Source organism: Ctenopharyngodon idella, chromosome 5 (genome assembly GCF_019924925.1).
Source record: "Ctenopharyngodon idella isolate HZGC_01 chromosome 5, HZGC01, whole genome shotgun sequence".
Lineage (NCBI taxonomy): Eukaryota > Metazoa > Chordata > Actinopteri > Cypriniformes > Xenocyprididae > Ctenopharyngodon > Ctenopharyngodon idella.
In genome coordinates, this window is record NC_067224.1 from 1,434,488 (window position 1) to 1,450,376 (window position 15,889).

Consider the following 15,889-nt stretch of genomic DNA (forward strand, 5'->3'; position numbering starts at 1 on the left):
TAATGTGTCCAATGTGCACATGTTGAAACATTTTAACAATTGTTTCTGCGCAGCATTTGTCAGATCGCTCATATCCTTTTACTGTATGTATCTGACTTTTTAAAATGCATACAGTGATACATACCCACCTTGTTAGTTTGAGTAACAATAATATTGAAATATTGACTGCATTTGATTTAACATTTCAAAATGTATTTTAGCTTGTTTTTTAGTGTATCATGTTCTATTATTTCATCAAAGGATGACCCCACATCCATAAATGTCTGTGCTAAACACTAAATATCCATATTCATAACCCTCCCGGACAGCTATTTCTATTCATGCAAATACAGCTCCATCTACTTGAATAGGTGGAGACAGAAATCATAGTGCTTCTTAAGCTCAAATGCAAAAAGAAGATAATGTGAGCATGTGTTCTATAGTAAACAGGAGAAAGGGAAAGCATGACTTCCATTCCTTGAGCCGCCATATTGAATATTTTGATTTCTCTCATTGTGAATCGTCTCTATCCACTGACCTGGTGTGAGAGTTTGCGTAAAAGAAAAGTGACATCTTTGTGTTTCTAATTATTGCTTATTTATACTTTGTATATACTGCAGCAATGATTTTCTTACTGTAAACACTCTAAAAAATCTTTTTTCTACCCAAGTCCTGGGTTGAGCCTTTTGGGTCGTTTTTTTGGGGATTATTTTTCCAGTGTTTGGGTAGTTTTTGTGTTACCCAGATCCTGGGTCAGACGTAACAACCCAGTGTTTGGGTAGTTTTTGTGTTACTCAGGACATCTTCACAGGCCATTTCAAGTGCCTCTGGGTCTTTTGGAGATTGTGTATCTCTCAACTAATGCGTAGCATTTTCACAAAAAAAAAAAAAAAAAAAAAAATCCCAGAGACTTCCTCATTTTCTACCCTATTATGACGGGAATTATCCAGACGGCTGACAGCTCACACCCAAGCCAGGAGACGATCATATTCATTCACACCTCAAAACAATGGGTTGGGTGATGATAATTTAAGAACTTATTGGCATTAAAGTGGGAGTTTATTAACACGTTCGAACAATTATCACTTCCCTAATTGATAAGCTTGACATTTCAGGAGATTCATCCGTTCACGCACCATTCGGCGCTTGAGCGTTTTTCTCCTCGGGCCGGTCCAGAGGAATATTGCGGCGACCTTGAGGTTCACAGACTCAATTTGAGTGTCCTCTGCTCTATATAAATATATCGCAGTGTCTGGTTTTATTTGGACCTTTTATTACCCGTTAATAATATATAAGCTAGCGTGCTCATAAGGTGGATATTGAGCAATCACCTTGGGGAGTAACCTATTTCTGCTTTATGTTTTTTGTTCAGAAATATTTGATCAGCGAGGTGAAAAATGTCTGTCGGAGTGTGCGTGGCATTAAATGCGATCTACCCAGGACAACGCTCAGTACATTCACAGAACCTTTCTACAACCATTCTGCAATGTTATATTAATAGTCGTCATCAAATATATTTTCACAGCCAAAAATTTCAAAACATGGTTAAGCCAGAATCAAAGGTACATGTCTTTTTTCAAATTACTGAAGGTCACTATCTAGGGACCAGGGACCAGTGATTTTACAACCATCATTTTTTGGTTTTAACTGTATGCAGTTACAGTGTTATCGATGCATGGACAGACCTCTTGAGTTCCTCATATCTCGCATACTGCGCATTACTCCATTTAGAGGACTAATGAAGCCTGAGATTGTGTTTCCTGAAGATTGCAATTTACTCCTTGTGGATCAGACAGGTACTGTAGCAGTGCCATTAAGAGACGTCACAATCTGCCTTTAATGTTATAGCCAGGAATGGTTATAAATATATATAGATTAAAAATTCATAGCAACCAATGCACACATAATGTATAATACTTGTGAATTAAACTAAACATATAGGGACAGTAAGAATTTGTACAGTTTTGAGCACAGCGACTGAATCATTTGAATCAGCTGTTTCAAAGCAAATGCTGGTCAAAACGATGTAAATGCAGTGAAAACTCAGCTCAAACATGTATAAAAACACATTAAAAACCAACTGCAAATGATTTATTGAAAGTTTAATCTATTAAATGCAATAAGCAAATCATCTAATACCATTAAATATGAATTGTCTGTATAATGCGTATTACTTTATTAAATTCTAAGGCTTGTTTTGTTTTGTTTTTATGGAGAGCTTGCACTGTAAACCCTAACATTCAAAATAATGAATTGGTTTGAGTAGGACAAACTTAAATTAAACAAATAAGTTCAATCAAATTAACTTTTATGAGTATTTAGAACATTCTTTTTCTTTTGAGTTCACGAAACGGACACATTTTAAGTAATCTGAACTGTTCTTCTAAAAATATTTAAGTTGAGATTACATGATAATTTTAAGTTAAATGTATGAATTAACTTATTTAATTAAAATATATTGGTGCAAAATTGAAATCTGCCAGTTCTGCTTACTTAAAAAAATTGATGTCACTGATTACCTCTACTAATTTTTTTGAGTTTTGCCAACTTATTCGGGTTAACAGTGTGGTTAATCAGACCAATACGAGACTACAACTCTTCCTTTTTATTATACAAATATTTCATTAAAATGTCTACAAATTAATAATAGTGATCCATCAGGTAAAAGCCATATAGACACTGTTTTATGGGTTCATATGGGTTCCTCACACCCTTAGTGGCGATCCATTGACCCAAACCAAATGGGAACAATACACTGATGTTAGAAGAACATTGTGCGTTTTATTTTTCTTTTGTTTCTATAAAATTATAGATACAGACACATATCGTCATTGCAGCAGTGCATCTATAATATCAGAGAAACAGTTGGTAGGAATATAACATTCATTCATAAACCTGCACAGCCTTTCTATGAATCCATCTTTTGGAAGCGGGAATGGAGCAGCGCTTTCGCCCGTGGCGTGCGATTTGAGTCCAGGCAGTGGGGTGAAATTGACTGTTACAATAAACCGCAAGAAGCTCCTCTTCTCCCAGAGAAAGCATCGTGGAGCGCTGAATTATTCATGCTTGCTTTATTGCAGATTGGCTCAAAGAGAGAAGTTAGCATGCAAGTCTTATGCAGAGTTTTCGGCACAAGGTGGCTCACAGAAATTGACAGCAGTCTCAGCATATAACAAGCTGATTAATTATATTTAAAGCTTACACTTTCTTAACTAAAGTCTACCTTGAAGAGACTAGAATCAGTACATTGTGTTGCTGTCTGTTAATCACTTGCATTAATTTGATTTCTTTTCTTTCTTTTTTTCATGTTCATTTGATTACCATTTGAAAGTTTAAGGTCATACGACTTTTTTTTTTTTTTTTAAGAAATGAATAATTTTATTCTGAAAGGATGATTAAAAGTTACAGACTTTTATAATATTTCGGAATATTTCTATTTCAACCTTTGAACTTTCTATTCATCAAAGAATCACGTTTCCACAAAAATATGAAGCAATGTTTCCATCATTGATAATAATCATAAATGTTTCTTGAGCAGCAAATCATCATATCAGAATGATTTCTGAAGGATCATGTGACACTGAAGACTGGAGTAATGATGCTGAAAATTCAGCTTTGATCACAGGATATAAATTACACTTTACTATATATTCACATAGAAAACAGCTGTTTTACATCGTAAAAATATTTCACAATTTTTACTGTATTTTTGATTTTTGGCGAACAGAAGAAACTTCTTTAAAAAACATTAAAAAGACTTGCCAACCCCACACTTTTGAACAGAAGTGTATTAGTTAAATGCATTTTATACTAAACAAACTAGTGTTTTCGTGGCTTGAATGGACCCAGTTACACATTGTATAAAGTTTTGCATTAAAAGCCTGTGCTATAATAGCATGCATATAATAGTATATTAATAATTTTGCATACTCTATGACGCATACATTGCAAATCCATTAAAATAATCAACATTAATGTACAGAGTTATATACTTGTGCATGAATACATTTTAATATGGGAGAGACAATGAAACATTAGGTGAACATTTTAATGCATATTTACCTACATTTTTAGTTAACCGGATAATAGGTGCATCATTTGTCGACATGGAGTTAACTTATTTACATTTTCTGGATTGTTGACTGGATGAAAATAACAAAAGGTTGTTCTCTCAGCAACGTGCATTAGAAAATGAGTGAAAAGGCAAGTATAATGCCGTATAATGAGCGCTGAATACACGCCGAGAGCTGCTCCTCTATTGAATGAGCAAACAGACGTCTTCTGATTATTTCAAGCTAAATCAATGCAGATGACTTCAAACGTCACTTAGCCCAATTAGTGCAGCCAAGGAAGTGTGCGGTGTGGGAATCGATCCACGAATGGGATTACAACACCTGACTCGATGCTCGCTGTCGGCGCGTCTACTTATTAGTCATGATGTGTAGCGTGGTGAAACTGTCATATTTGACAATGGATGGTAAAATTGGCTCCAGCCCAGACTTGCTGACAGTCCTGACAAGCTAACTTGCCAGCTAATGCTGTCAGATCATTGTGTTGGCGTTCTGAGCAGACTCAATTTAGGGTTTTGAAAGGACATTTCCGCCAAAAAATGAAACGTCGCAATGGCAAAACTCTTTCGCTTTTGGCTGAAGTGTGTTACCTGAGTTCTCGAAGTCGTTGTAAGACGCTTCCCAAGTCTCCGCCATGCCGATGAGCGTGTTCTCCATGATCTGGAGGTCAGTCGTGGGACAGTTGCATTGTGGGAACTCGTCAGCACACTGACAGATGCACTGGCTGTTCTGGCAGATGTATTCACCCTCCCCATTACACATGATGTAGCTGAGAGCCGACTGGACGAACTTCTCCTGCAGGTACTCGGGGAAAATGACCTGCAAACCTGAAAACGGGAAAGAGAATCGATGTTAAAGTCATTACAGACATTATTGATTTCACTTCAGCGAGCAACAGATAGAAAGTGCTGCAGATAGTCGATGACAGAACTTTCTTTATTTCACATTAACCCGCTCTGGAAACGAGCGCCGCTGTGAAGGACCTGATCGTATGTAGAGCATCAACAGTTCAGCTGCTCAGATAACACCGCTGACGCTCCCGATGGTGACAGTGAATCATGCTGTCGGAGAGCGGCGAATTTGTTGTGAAAGTTTTGTCAGAGGTCCACTTGACTTTGAACTGTCCCCTCGGAGTGGGAGGACTTTACATAATGGAATAAAACAGAGGAGTGATTGATGTATTCTGTCGTGATCGGCTTCGGCTTATTTACCAGGGCTGTCATAATATCCTCTGCTCTGTGTGTGTGTGTGTGTGTGTGTGTGTGAGTGTGTGAGTGTGTGTGTGTGTGAGTGTGTGTGTGTGTGTGTGTGTGTGTGAGCGAGGTTTTGAAGGCATGCTTGTGTTGGCATGCAATAGCATCACACCATACAATAAACATATCTCATGCTTGATTCCTTGAATGATTCCTTGAATCATGCCTGTAAGAAACCAGCCAGAACAGCCTCGCAACCACATAAAACCAGACTATAAACCACTCAGAAAACCTTATCTCGATATTTTCTGGGATTTTGTTGATTTTCTGGGGTTTTCTGCTGGTACATGGACTGGCATTTCATATTCTTCATATTCTGTATGATTGTCAGTTCACAGCAGTGACAGAAACTGCTGTTATTCACTACAAGGCAATATTTGTCTCCTTCAATTGATTTCCAGAGGATTTTTACCCTTGTAATGGAAATGTATTCCACTTTTGTTAGATGTATGTATCATCTTATGTTCAGACCCCCTGTGAAAAAAAAAAAAAAAAAATCCAGCTTATGTTGTTTATATGTCTATGTGGGGTTTTTAATATGCTTTAATACAAACCATGTGCAAATTCATCAGTCAACACCATTGCTGAGTATTTTCTCCTTAAATCTGCAGTGAAAAATCAAACTACCTTGTAGTCAACATGCCGGTGGGCTTTAGCATATCATTAACAGCGAACTAGCAGGGGAGTCTCGAGAGAAGCCAGGTTATCCTGGTATACTTTTCTGTTGTTTTTGTGTAGATTTATCAATATGGCAGGTGTATGATGTATATTACGATGTTATGATGAACTATATGTCTTTCTATACTGACGTTCTGAGTTGTTCAAAGCGTTTGTAAGGATACTGGTTTTTAGAAGGCAGCTGTCTGATTCACGAACTGGAACATGGTTTGTGTAAAATTAGCAACACATTAGCTGTTTGATAACATAGTCAAACAAAAGGCTAATCATATTAATTATCGTTATTGTAAAGAGCGATATCATTGTGCAGCGTTTACCTCAGTAAGTTGACCGAGTGGATCTCTGAGCTGGTGTGAGTGAGTGGAGGCGGGGCTAATTTGCATATTCATGGAATTTCATATATTAAATGAAGCAAGGGTGTAGAGATACATTCAAGCTATTTTAAAGCATGAAGAATTTTTTTCACAGAAAAAAAAAAAAAAAAAAAAAAAAAGTTTAAACGTCATTTTGGTGATCAAAGATGAGTTTTAAGGGATAAAATTATTGACTACAGGGAGATTTTAAATTCTTGCATTTAATCAATACACTGAATTAGAGCAATAAAACACTATAGGGCTGTAACCAGTCAAATTAAATCAGTATCTCAGTAAATTTGCAGTTCAGAAGTGGCACAGAAGCTGCATCTAAAGGGGCATTTAGTATTTTCACAGACTGTTTAATGCAGCTCAGAAGTGCCCTGAATGCATTTACACTGTATTTACAATTGCATAAAAATAATGCTACGAAATGAAATCATTTGTTTTTAAATGAAACAATATTTTAAAAATGAAACTGTAAGAAACTGTAAGTCACTGTCTTAAGCCCAAAGTACGCATCTTACACATATGTGAGGGTCAGCATACAGTGCGCAACGTGAATTTTGTCATCAGAAGAGTACGTGCACCACAGGACTTTTGTAACTGTGCATACTTTGCACACGCAGGTCACACATGTGCATTTATTTATTTTTTTGCAGTGATTTGTTTATCCACCGTGCCCTGGGGGCGTCGATTCACAAGGTAGTCAAAGAAAACCTGCATAAACAGAACAGACCGGAACACATGCAAACTACAGCGACAATGGTGGCCTACATAGACGAGAGATTGTGTGAAGAGGTTAGAAACTACCCTCATTTGTACAACTCTAGCATGAAAGAATACAAAGATGTTTACGTGGGTTGTAACTCGTGGCGAGAGATTGCTCAAAACTGTGCATGCGTCGAACACCTGTGTACACGAGTCATGTGAAGTATACTTTGGAAGGCTGTGCGTTCAATTGAGTGAGTCATTGAATCATTCATTCAGTTGATTAGTTCAAATGGCTGATTAATTCGGTCATTGAATCATTCATGTTACGATCTCCCCTTTTTAAGTCTAAGGGTTAAGGGAAAATGGAACAAAAATGAGAGAGACCATGGGGAACTTCATCTCCAGCCCCAGCTCTAGAAAGAAACACAACTAATCAAAGATCAAACTGAAGCGTAATTTATTAAAACAGAAATGAAATAGGAAACAAAAGCTTCAGGAGAGAGCAAGGCCAACATAATAAACAAAAAGTTTCTAAATACATTTTAATCTTCTGAATTACCTATAACACAAAGAAAATGAAAAGAAAAACAGCAATGCTTCCTGTCTCCCTGTCTCACTCAGAAAAACAGGAGAAAACAATGAATTACAAAGAAAAATGTCATGCACTCACCTCCCTACAGGTTTCCAAATAACTCAAATAACAGAAAAGAATTAACCAATTGAACTGTCAGTAAAGAGTTATACTAAAGCACATAATTGGCAGAAACAATCCAACATTTTCAGTTCAATTAACACAAAAGATTACTCACTTAACGCCAAAGGAAAATGAAAGAAAAACAACAATTGGCAACAGAGAAGAAGTCCACATGGGGAGGGTAACCTCCAAATCTCTCTGCTTGCTGTGTCAAAGAGAGTGATATTCTCAATAATGTCAGATCTCACATTGTTCCAACAATTACAACATTATCGTGGATGATACAGGAATCAGGAAGTTCACTAGACAGTCCTGAAGGACAAAACATCTTCCGTGTTTATCTTGCAGCATAAATACAGCACATTAGGAGACACAGTATATCCCTCATGATGTAAAAAGAAAATCAAAAAGCCCTATAGAGAGATCTATTGCATTGCATTGCCAGACACCGTATCATTCTCTTAAATAAATAATAAATCATACCTCGGCATTGACATAAAACATGGTAATGGAAGCTAGCCCGATATAATGAAGCGTATCCATTTCTAATGGAAGGTAATGTGCAGCATGCATGCAGATAATTGCTTCATAGTAATTACACATTTGCTATGAGAAGAATTATAGGATTTGTGTTGGAGGTTATGTTGCATTTATTTAGCTTTAAACACACTGAGGGAAAAAACAATACTGAAAACTTAATCTTTAGATGGATGGATGGATGGATGGATGGATGGATGGATGGATGGATGGATGGATGGATGGATGGATGGATGGATGGATGGATGGATGGATGGATGGATGGATGGATGGATGGAGCAAGCATATTACTAGAATATTGGCTATTTATTAGTATATATATATTTATTATTTATTAGGAGCTTATTGAGGGAAAAGTCAAGGTTAATAGTGAATATGTGATAGATAGATAGATAGATAGATAGATAGATAGATAGATAGATAGATAGATAGATAGATAGATAGATAGATAGATAGATAGATAGATAGATAGATAGATGGATGTAAAATAAGTAAAATATTTAAAATAGATAGAAAATGTAAAAAAAAAAAAAAAAAAAAAAAACGGTAACACTTTATTTTAGGGTCTTTTAACTAGTTGCTTATTAGCAGCATATTACTAGAATATTGGCTATTTATTAGTACTTATTAAGCACATATTAATGCCTTATTCTGCATGACCTTATTCTACATTCTTAATCCTACCCAATACCTAAACTTAACAACTAGCTTATTAACTGTTTATAAGCAGTAAATTAGGAGTTTATTGAGGGAAAAGTCATAGTTAATAGTTTATATGTGTTCCCTATACTAGTGTTACCAAAAAAACTTGTTAATTTATCTGTTTGTCATTACGCAGAAGTGGTTGGATCGGTCGTCGCAGATTCCCAGCATCTCTGAGCCGAACAGACCGTCAGAGCCCAAGACTGATCATCACAGCTCGGCTGTCTCTCTCTCGTCAGACTGTCTGTGGACCCCTGAGCCAATATTCATTTAGCTTGATGTATTCCTGCTCCTGCAACTTTAATGTGATTTGTGGGAGAATCCAGATGGTGGGTTCATGGATGGGTGCAGCTCGACGACAGTGGCGGTGCCAAAAGCCCTGGGTTCACAATAACACCCCCAACACAACACACACAATCCCCTCCTCTATTACTGAGACACAGACGCTGAGCGACTCCATCTCTCTTACTGAAGTTTGTTTCATTCATGCTGGTATTTGTTGTATCTTTCACTGACCCTGTTTGAATATTTATGTAAAAGTGAATCTCATAGAAAAAAAAAATCAAGTCACTTTTCACTCTAAAATCAAAAGGGGGAATTATATTTTGTCTTAAAAATGAAGCCTATTTTAGGTATGTTAGGATCTTTTGGATTGATATATATTTCTCTAAAACTTCCACCATGCACAATAAATTCTCATTACTATTGCCAGATTTATTCATTTATTAATTACCATTCTTAGTTGTTATTTTTATTATATTACTCTCTGTCTGATCATTTTAATTATATATAATTGTGTCTGTGTGTGTGTGTGTGTGTGTGTGTGTGTGTGTGCGTGTGGTTCCCTTTCAGTCAGTCAATAACGAGTTGTTTTCTTGCATTATAGTATATAATACAATTTGTGAGAAATTGTCTTGTTACAATAATGTCAGTGCAGGCACCAAAATTTGCTTAATTTTCTTTAAGCAAAATATTTAAATTATTTGAATATTCAAGCTTCATATTTCTTACTTTGATTTTGGAGTTAAAAATATATGAATGTATGAGATTTATTTGTTTAATAGGGTTTATTTTTTTTCCAAGCCATTCACAATAAATTCCCATTACTATTACCATATTTATTGGCTTATTTATTTATGTATTTATTTTTTTATGATAACTATGTGTGGGTCTGTCTGTCTGTCTGTCTATCTATCTATCTGGTTACAATAATATTACATTATTGAACATCCATCCATCCATTATTTGGGGGATATTAATTTAGTCGTTACGAATAATGTCACAATGCAGACACCTAAAAATGGTTCATTTTCTTTAAACAAAATGCTTATAATATTCAAAATATTGAATATTCAAAAGTTGTTTTTGGGGTTAAATATGTTCTGGACATGTTTTTTGCTCAATTTCATGAGATTTACTTCTTTATGCAACCCAATCTCACAGCAAATTCATATGTATTTTACGACGTGGCTAATTCATATGAATTCGTATAAATGACCTACCCCTAAACCTACCCGTCACTGGGGTTTAGACAAATCATATAAATATGAGTGAGGTCGTACGAATTCGCCACCTTGTGAAATACATATGAATTTGGTCGTGAGATAGCAGTGGTTCGTGAGATTCACCAATCAATCTTGTGACTTTTTTTCATTCTGGTAAAATCTTGTGAACACGGCAGCATGATTGCAAAATCTCACTTCATTCAGACGATGTGTAAAACCGTCCTCATAGGAGACAAATATAGTGTGTGATGAGCAATCAGGTGTAAAAATACTAATGAGAGCCTGTGGATGCAGAGAGAGACATATTCACATGTTCACACCGTCCACAACCACAGTCATCAAACATGAACGACGACAGACAGCGCAGGAATTTAATGGGCTAAAACTAAAGATAAAACAGAGCAGAATTTATCTGTTCAATCTTGCATTTCAACACGTCAAAGTACAGCATTTCCCAGCTGTTCTCCCTGTGGCTAAGCAGGTAAATTGCAGGTTTAGTTTATTTAATTGCGTATCATACTTCATTCAGCAGTTTGAAGATTTTGGGTTGATGTTATTAAAGTGTGTGACTTGGTCTGCCCTGGATTTCATCATCCATTTAGAGTCATTTCTGTTGCATTTGTACTTTCTGTACCATTGCATTTCTATTCTCACTTAATATACTTTAATATGAACACTGAGTCTTGAGGCATTTGGTTCGGATCTGGTCTTGACTCCAACTCTGAGAGGATGGACACCTCTTAAATATCAACCAATAAATGCATTTCTTTTTAAGGTCTGAATTATTGATCGGGTCTTGCATGTGCCCTTTATGCAGGTGAGAAGCATGTTATCTAAATGTTAAACTTTGTCCATGGGACTTTCTGCTATTTTTATGTTTCAGATCGGGCCTGATTCCAGAGTTCACGGGCTCTTGGCAACGGCGCGGGTTGCGATGCCACGCTCCGCCTCATAAGCAAGGGTTTCATCAAAGATTAATTGAGCATTGTATGCCCCCAAATCCACAAAATAACCATTACCTAATGCACTGATGGAATGAGAGGCATTGCTTGAGTAAGGTGTTAAATTATGGCTCAGTTCCTGTTAAAACTCACATTAAAAAAAATGAAGACCTTCCGAACCGCCCTTCCCTCGCCTGTGTAATCACACTGAGTGGATGCTACAGAGGGCTCGTTTAAAGGGTCATAGCTTTATAACAGTGCACTGCACTTTATAAACGACAGCACAGCCCGCTCTTTTAATGCTGTAAAATAAAACACACCACATATGAGTTCAGAAACAGCACTGACTGTAAATCAGTAATGCAGATCAGGTCGGTAGCAATGTATCCCTGTCCTCCCCAGAAATCACACGATAAAATAAATGGCTTTTTAACCTGTACCATCAGCCTCAGATGAACGCTTCCGCACAGACCATTGGAACGTTTTTTTATTAATTTTGCAGCACTGCTTCCTTGAGTATTCATTACTCAGTAACTTGTTGGTGCTGCTGAAATGCCAATGAGAGCCACTCTAAAAGCATTTAGTAAAAGTTCGATAGGAAACATAAACCAGCTTCTTAGCACATTATATTACAACATAAGCTCATTAGAAATTCGACATTTTTACTCCAAAAACACCTATACATACAACTCACTGCCATTTCCAGCTGAAATGAACACTAGTTGCAGTAAAACACCAATATCCTTTGTTCCTTTTCACACAAATTGTGATACAGGGCAGATTATGGGTTAAATTTTGCATGGTTCCTTGCAAAATATTATGTTATGATCACACTTTTACCACAAAGCATAATTCGAGTGACAAGCAATTTGTCTGCGACAAAATCAAGAGTGTGTGGGCGGAGTCTCTCTGCAAGCGCACTGCACTCACAACCAAATCAATCCAAAATCACAGCCAATCAGAAGAGCGTGTGGGCGGAGTCTCTTTGCAAGAACACAGCACTCGCAACCAAATCAATAAAAAAAAAAAAAAAAAAAAAAACACAGCCAATCAGAAGAGCATGTGGGCGGAGTCTCTCTGCAAGCGCACTGCACTCACAACCAAATGGATAAGTACATAATCAAATTCATAAATATTAAGTCATAAAATACACTCGACAGTTTGAACGTTCCTTTCATTAAAGATCTGAGGTGAATTATCCATTGTCACTTTCAGTATTGCAATAAAGGGCACACAAAAATATAGTCAAACTCACATTCGATGCTTTTAACATTAAATAAAGCACATAATCAGTACCTGAGATTGTCATTGTCGTGTTTTTGTATGTTGTTGTTGTGTCCAGCCGTGACATCACAGAAAAATAGAAACCATTTCTAAAATAGATTCGTAGAATCGACAAAAACTTCGATTAACATGGAAAGCATTGCGCCGTTGCATCACATCTGGTTTGGACACAGTGTAATACAGTTTGAGGTTTGCATCACATAACCAGCTCCATTTGTGTGGCTTTTTCTTAGTAAACTTGCTCAGTAGCTCACCTGGTACAGCATTGCACTCGTGATGTACGAGCGCTTCGCATCACACGAGTCATGATAAAAGAGCTCAAAGAATTGTAGAAGCAAGATAAAATGACATGTTTGTTTCAGCAAATGTTTGTTTATCTCATGTTTGCTTTTGTTAGCACCACTGGTTAGGTTTAGTGTAGATGCTACGTTATTTTCAAACGCAATAGAGCCTTTTAGTGCCACGAACTGGACATTTCATTTCCAACAGCCAATGTAATGAAACATTGCCAGATTCTCATTCATCTGCTTTGGATAAAACTGAAGATGCTTTAAAAGTGCCACCCACTAAGCATTTCACTTCGAAAGTGCTGCAAAACGTGCAAGAAACAACATAATATAGTGCAGAAATGTCCCCACAGGCACGTATTTCCAATGAGCCTGGGTTGTTATATTACATGCTACCGAAATGTCACAAAACTGAACTATAGGAAATGAAAGGCACGCTGACTCCTCAAGACTCTTCAAGCTGATATCAGCATGTGTGGTAAAATACTACTTATTTAGCATAAACTCCAGCAAAATATGATATCAGACTATTACACTAACTGTAAAAATGACTAATAGGCACAAGTGTCAATACAGCATTATTCTACAGGGGCTGCCAGACAGTCAAAAAAAAAAAAAAAAAAGAAGTAGGTAACGACTATAAAGACAGAAAATGACACACAAAGATTGCCTGGCTAATGAGGAAGACTGCTGTCTAAAGGGTGAAGCAGAAATTGCACTGTGCACAAAATTGCTGGCTGACGCATGAGAGTGAGCTGCCGGCGGTGCTGAGACACTGAGGACCACACGCACTAGAAATATACACTGATCTCTGGTCATTTCTAACCACATATAGAGCAGTAAGCAGAATAGATTTGTTCCAAAAACTTGCTGAAATCTAAGAGCCTGTTTACACCTGGTCTCTTCATGCATTTGCAGTTATCAGTTATAAATCAATTTCCCATATGGAGGAAATGAATGGGATTTCGGGAACTCGACTGTTGTGCTCACACAAATGTAGGTGATTAATTAGATATTAATTAGACTTAAGTTTTTGCATTTATACCTTTCAGTATTGAATGAGATGCATTTATAGTCGACATTCTGCTTGACTCGTGCGCCATCTTGAATGACGTTTTCTCAATCGCAATGCACTCATAGATTTCCTTGACAGATGCAAATTTGGCCCCAACAAAAGTATCTGGGAAGGCAGCACAGTCATATCGCCAACCTTTTAAAACAGCGGAGCTTGAACCAAAATCCTGTCTAGGTAGACAGCACTCTAGGATTTGGAACAGAGCTTTAGTGTTTATATAGACTCATGGCACAGCTCAGCACTAAAAGTCTCTTGTAAAAATGACATTTTTGGGATTTTCAATACATCTTATAAAGTATTTAAGGTTGGCAAAGTGATTAAAACACTCTAAAATGTCACGCCAAGCAGAAAGTCTTCATGAGCACTGCTAACAATATCCAGATGCAGCATTGCATTTTTGTTGCACTCATTACAAACAAGCTAACAAAAATATGCTATAAGCAGGGCTGTAACCACCATAGACATTGAGGGAGACATTGAGGGGGACATTGAGGAGGACATTGAGGGGGACAAGTCCCCCCCATGATAATTAGAAATGGCCAAATTGTCCCCCCAATATTTGATATAATTGATGCTGCTCTGCTGTACTCCATTATGCACCAAATTACCAAATAATCAAGAGGATCATGGGCCACCCCAATGTTCAAACATCATGTGAATGTTACTTTTGAATGTTCTGAACATTCTGAAACAAGTAGTAACATAAAAACAAAACAGTAAATGAACGTCCAAATAAAATGTTTCAGGAAAAACAAAAAGTTCCATGAACACTGTATAGATAAAATTGTGCTAGCATTTTGAATGAACAAACTTTGAAAGCATGTTACTGGAAGAACGTTTGTTCATATCTTTAAGAGAACCTTCCCGGAACGTTAGTCAAAGTTCTGAGAAGGCGAAACTTCTTTTCAAAACATGGAAGTGTTTCAAATTCAAATACACCTTTATGTGGGATCAGAAGACTCATTGGCTGTTAGAGTTGTGTTGTAAATAAACGCTGGTCACGCGCTGTCGCAAGCATCAGAAAACTAAAACCGAATCAATAAAAAAACAGAGCATCTTGAAATTGCTTTGGAGGATGAGGGCTAAGAAAATATATTTACTGTCAGAGAAGGTCTCAAGGAGGAGGGAAATGGCTGATTTATCTGCCCCACTAGTCCAAATAGAAACTCACTCTTGATTGACCACCTCAGATTGAGAGCTGACCTCAGGGTCAGTGAGGAAGGATTTCATCAGCCCGCTGGATGCCTGGCAACCCGGAGAGCCGAATATGAGGATAGTGGCATCAATCTTTTAAATGATGCACCATTACAGGAGAGCTATGCCCAGTGACTGTGCGTTTATAAGGGGAATGATCTTCAACAACTGAGCCACATCAGTCCGACGCTCTCGCCGCAGTTAAACATGATTGGATTGTCCGTCATACTGAGCTTTCGATCTGTATTGCTTAACAAACTGAACAACAGAGCCTCTGAATATTGTGCCGTGCGATGCTCCTCTGTTCCTCCGTTCGCATCTACATTCATATTAGAATGATTTCTGAAGAATCATGTGACACTGAAGAGTGGAGTAATGATGCTGAAAATTCAGCTCTGATCGCAGGAATAAATTACATTTTAAAGGGGACCTATTATGCTCCTTTCACAAGATGTAATATAAGTCTCTGGTGTCTCCAGAATGTGTCTGTGAAGTTTCAGCTCAAAATACCCCACAGATCATTTATTATAGCTTGTCAAATTTGCCCCTATTTGGGTGTGAGCAAAAACACGCCGTTTTTGTGTGTGTCCCTTTAAATGCAAATGAGCTGCTGCTCCCGACCC

The 15,889-nt window shown here is 37.2% G+C and overlaps 1 protein-coding gene across 1 annotated transcript in view; it reads right to left on the minus strand.

Annotated features, from left to right (window-relative positions):
- The window catches only part of brinp1 (bone morphogenetic protein/retinoic acid inducible neural-specific 1), a 165,863-nt gene that overhangs the window by 19,579 nt on the left and 130,395 nt on the right, over positions 1-15,889 (minus strand). The window contains exon 6 of the mRNA XM_051894306.1: positions 4,640-4,876. Within this exon, the coding sequence (XP_051750266.1) occupies positions 4,640-4,876 (237 nt within the window). The remainder of the gene's footprint in view (positions 1-4,639; positions 4,877-15,889) is intronic.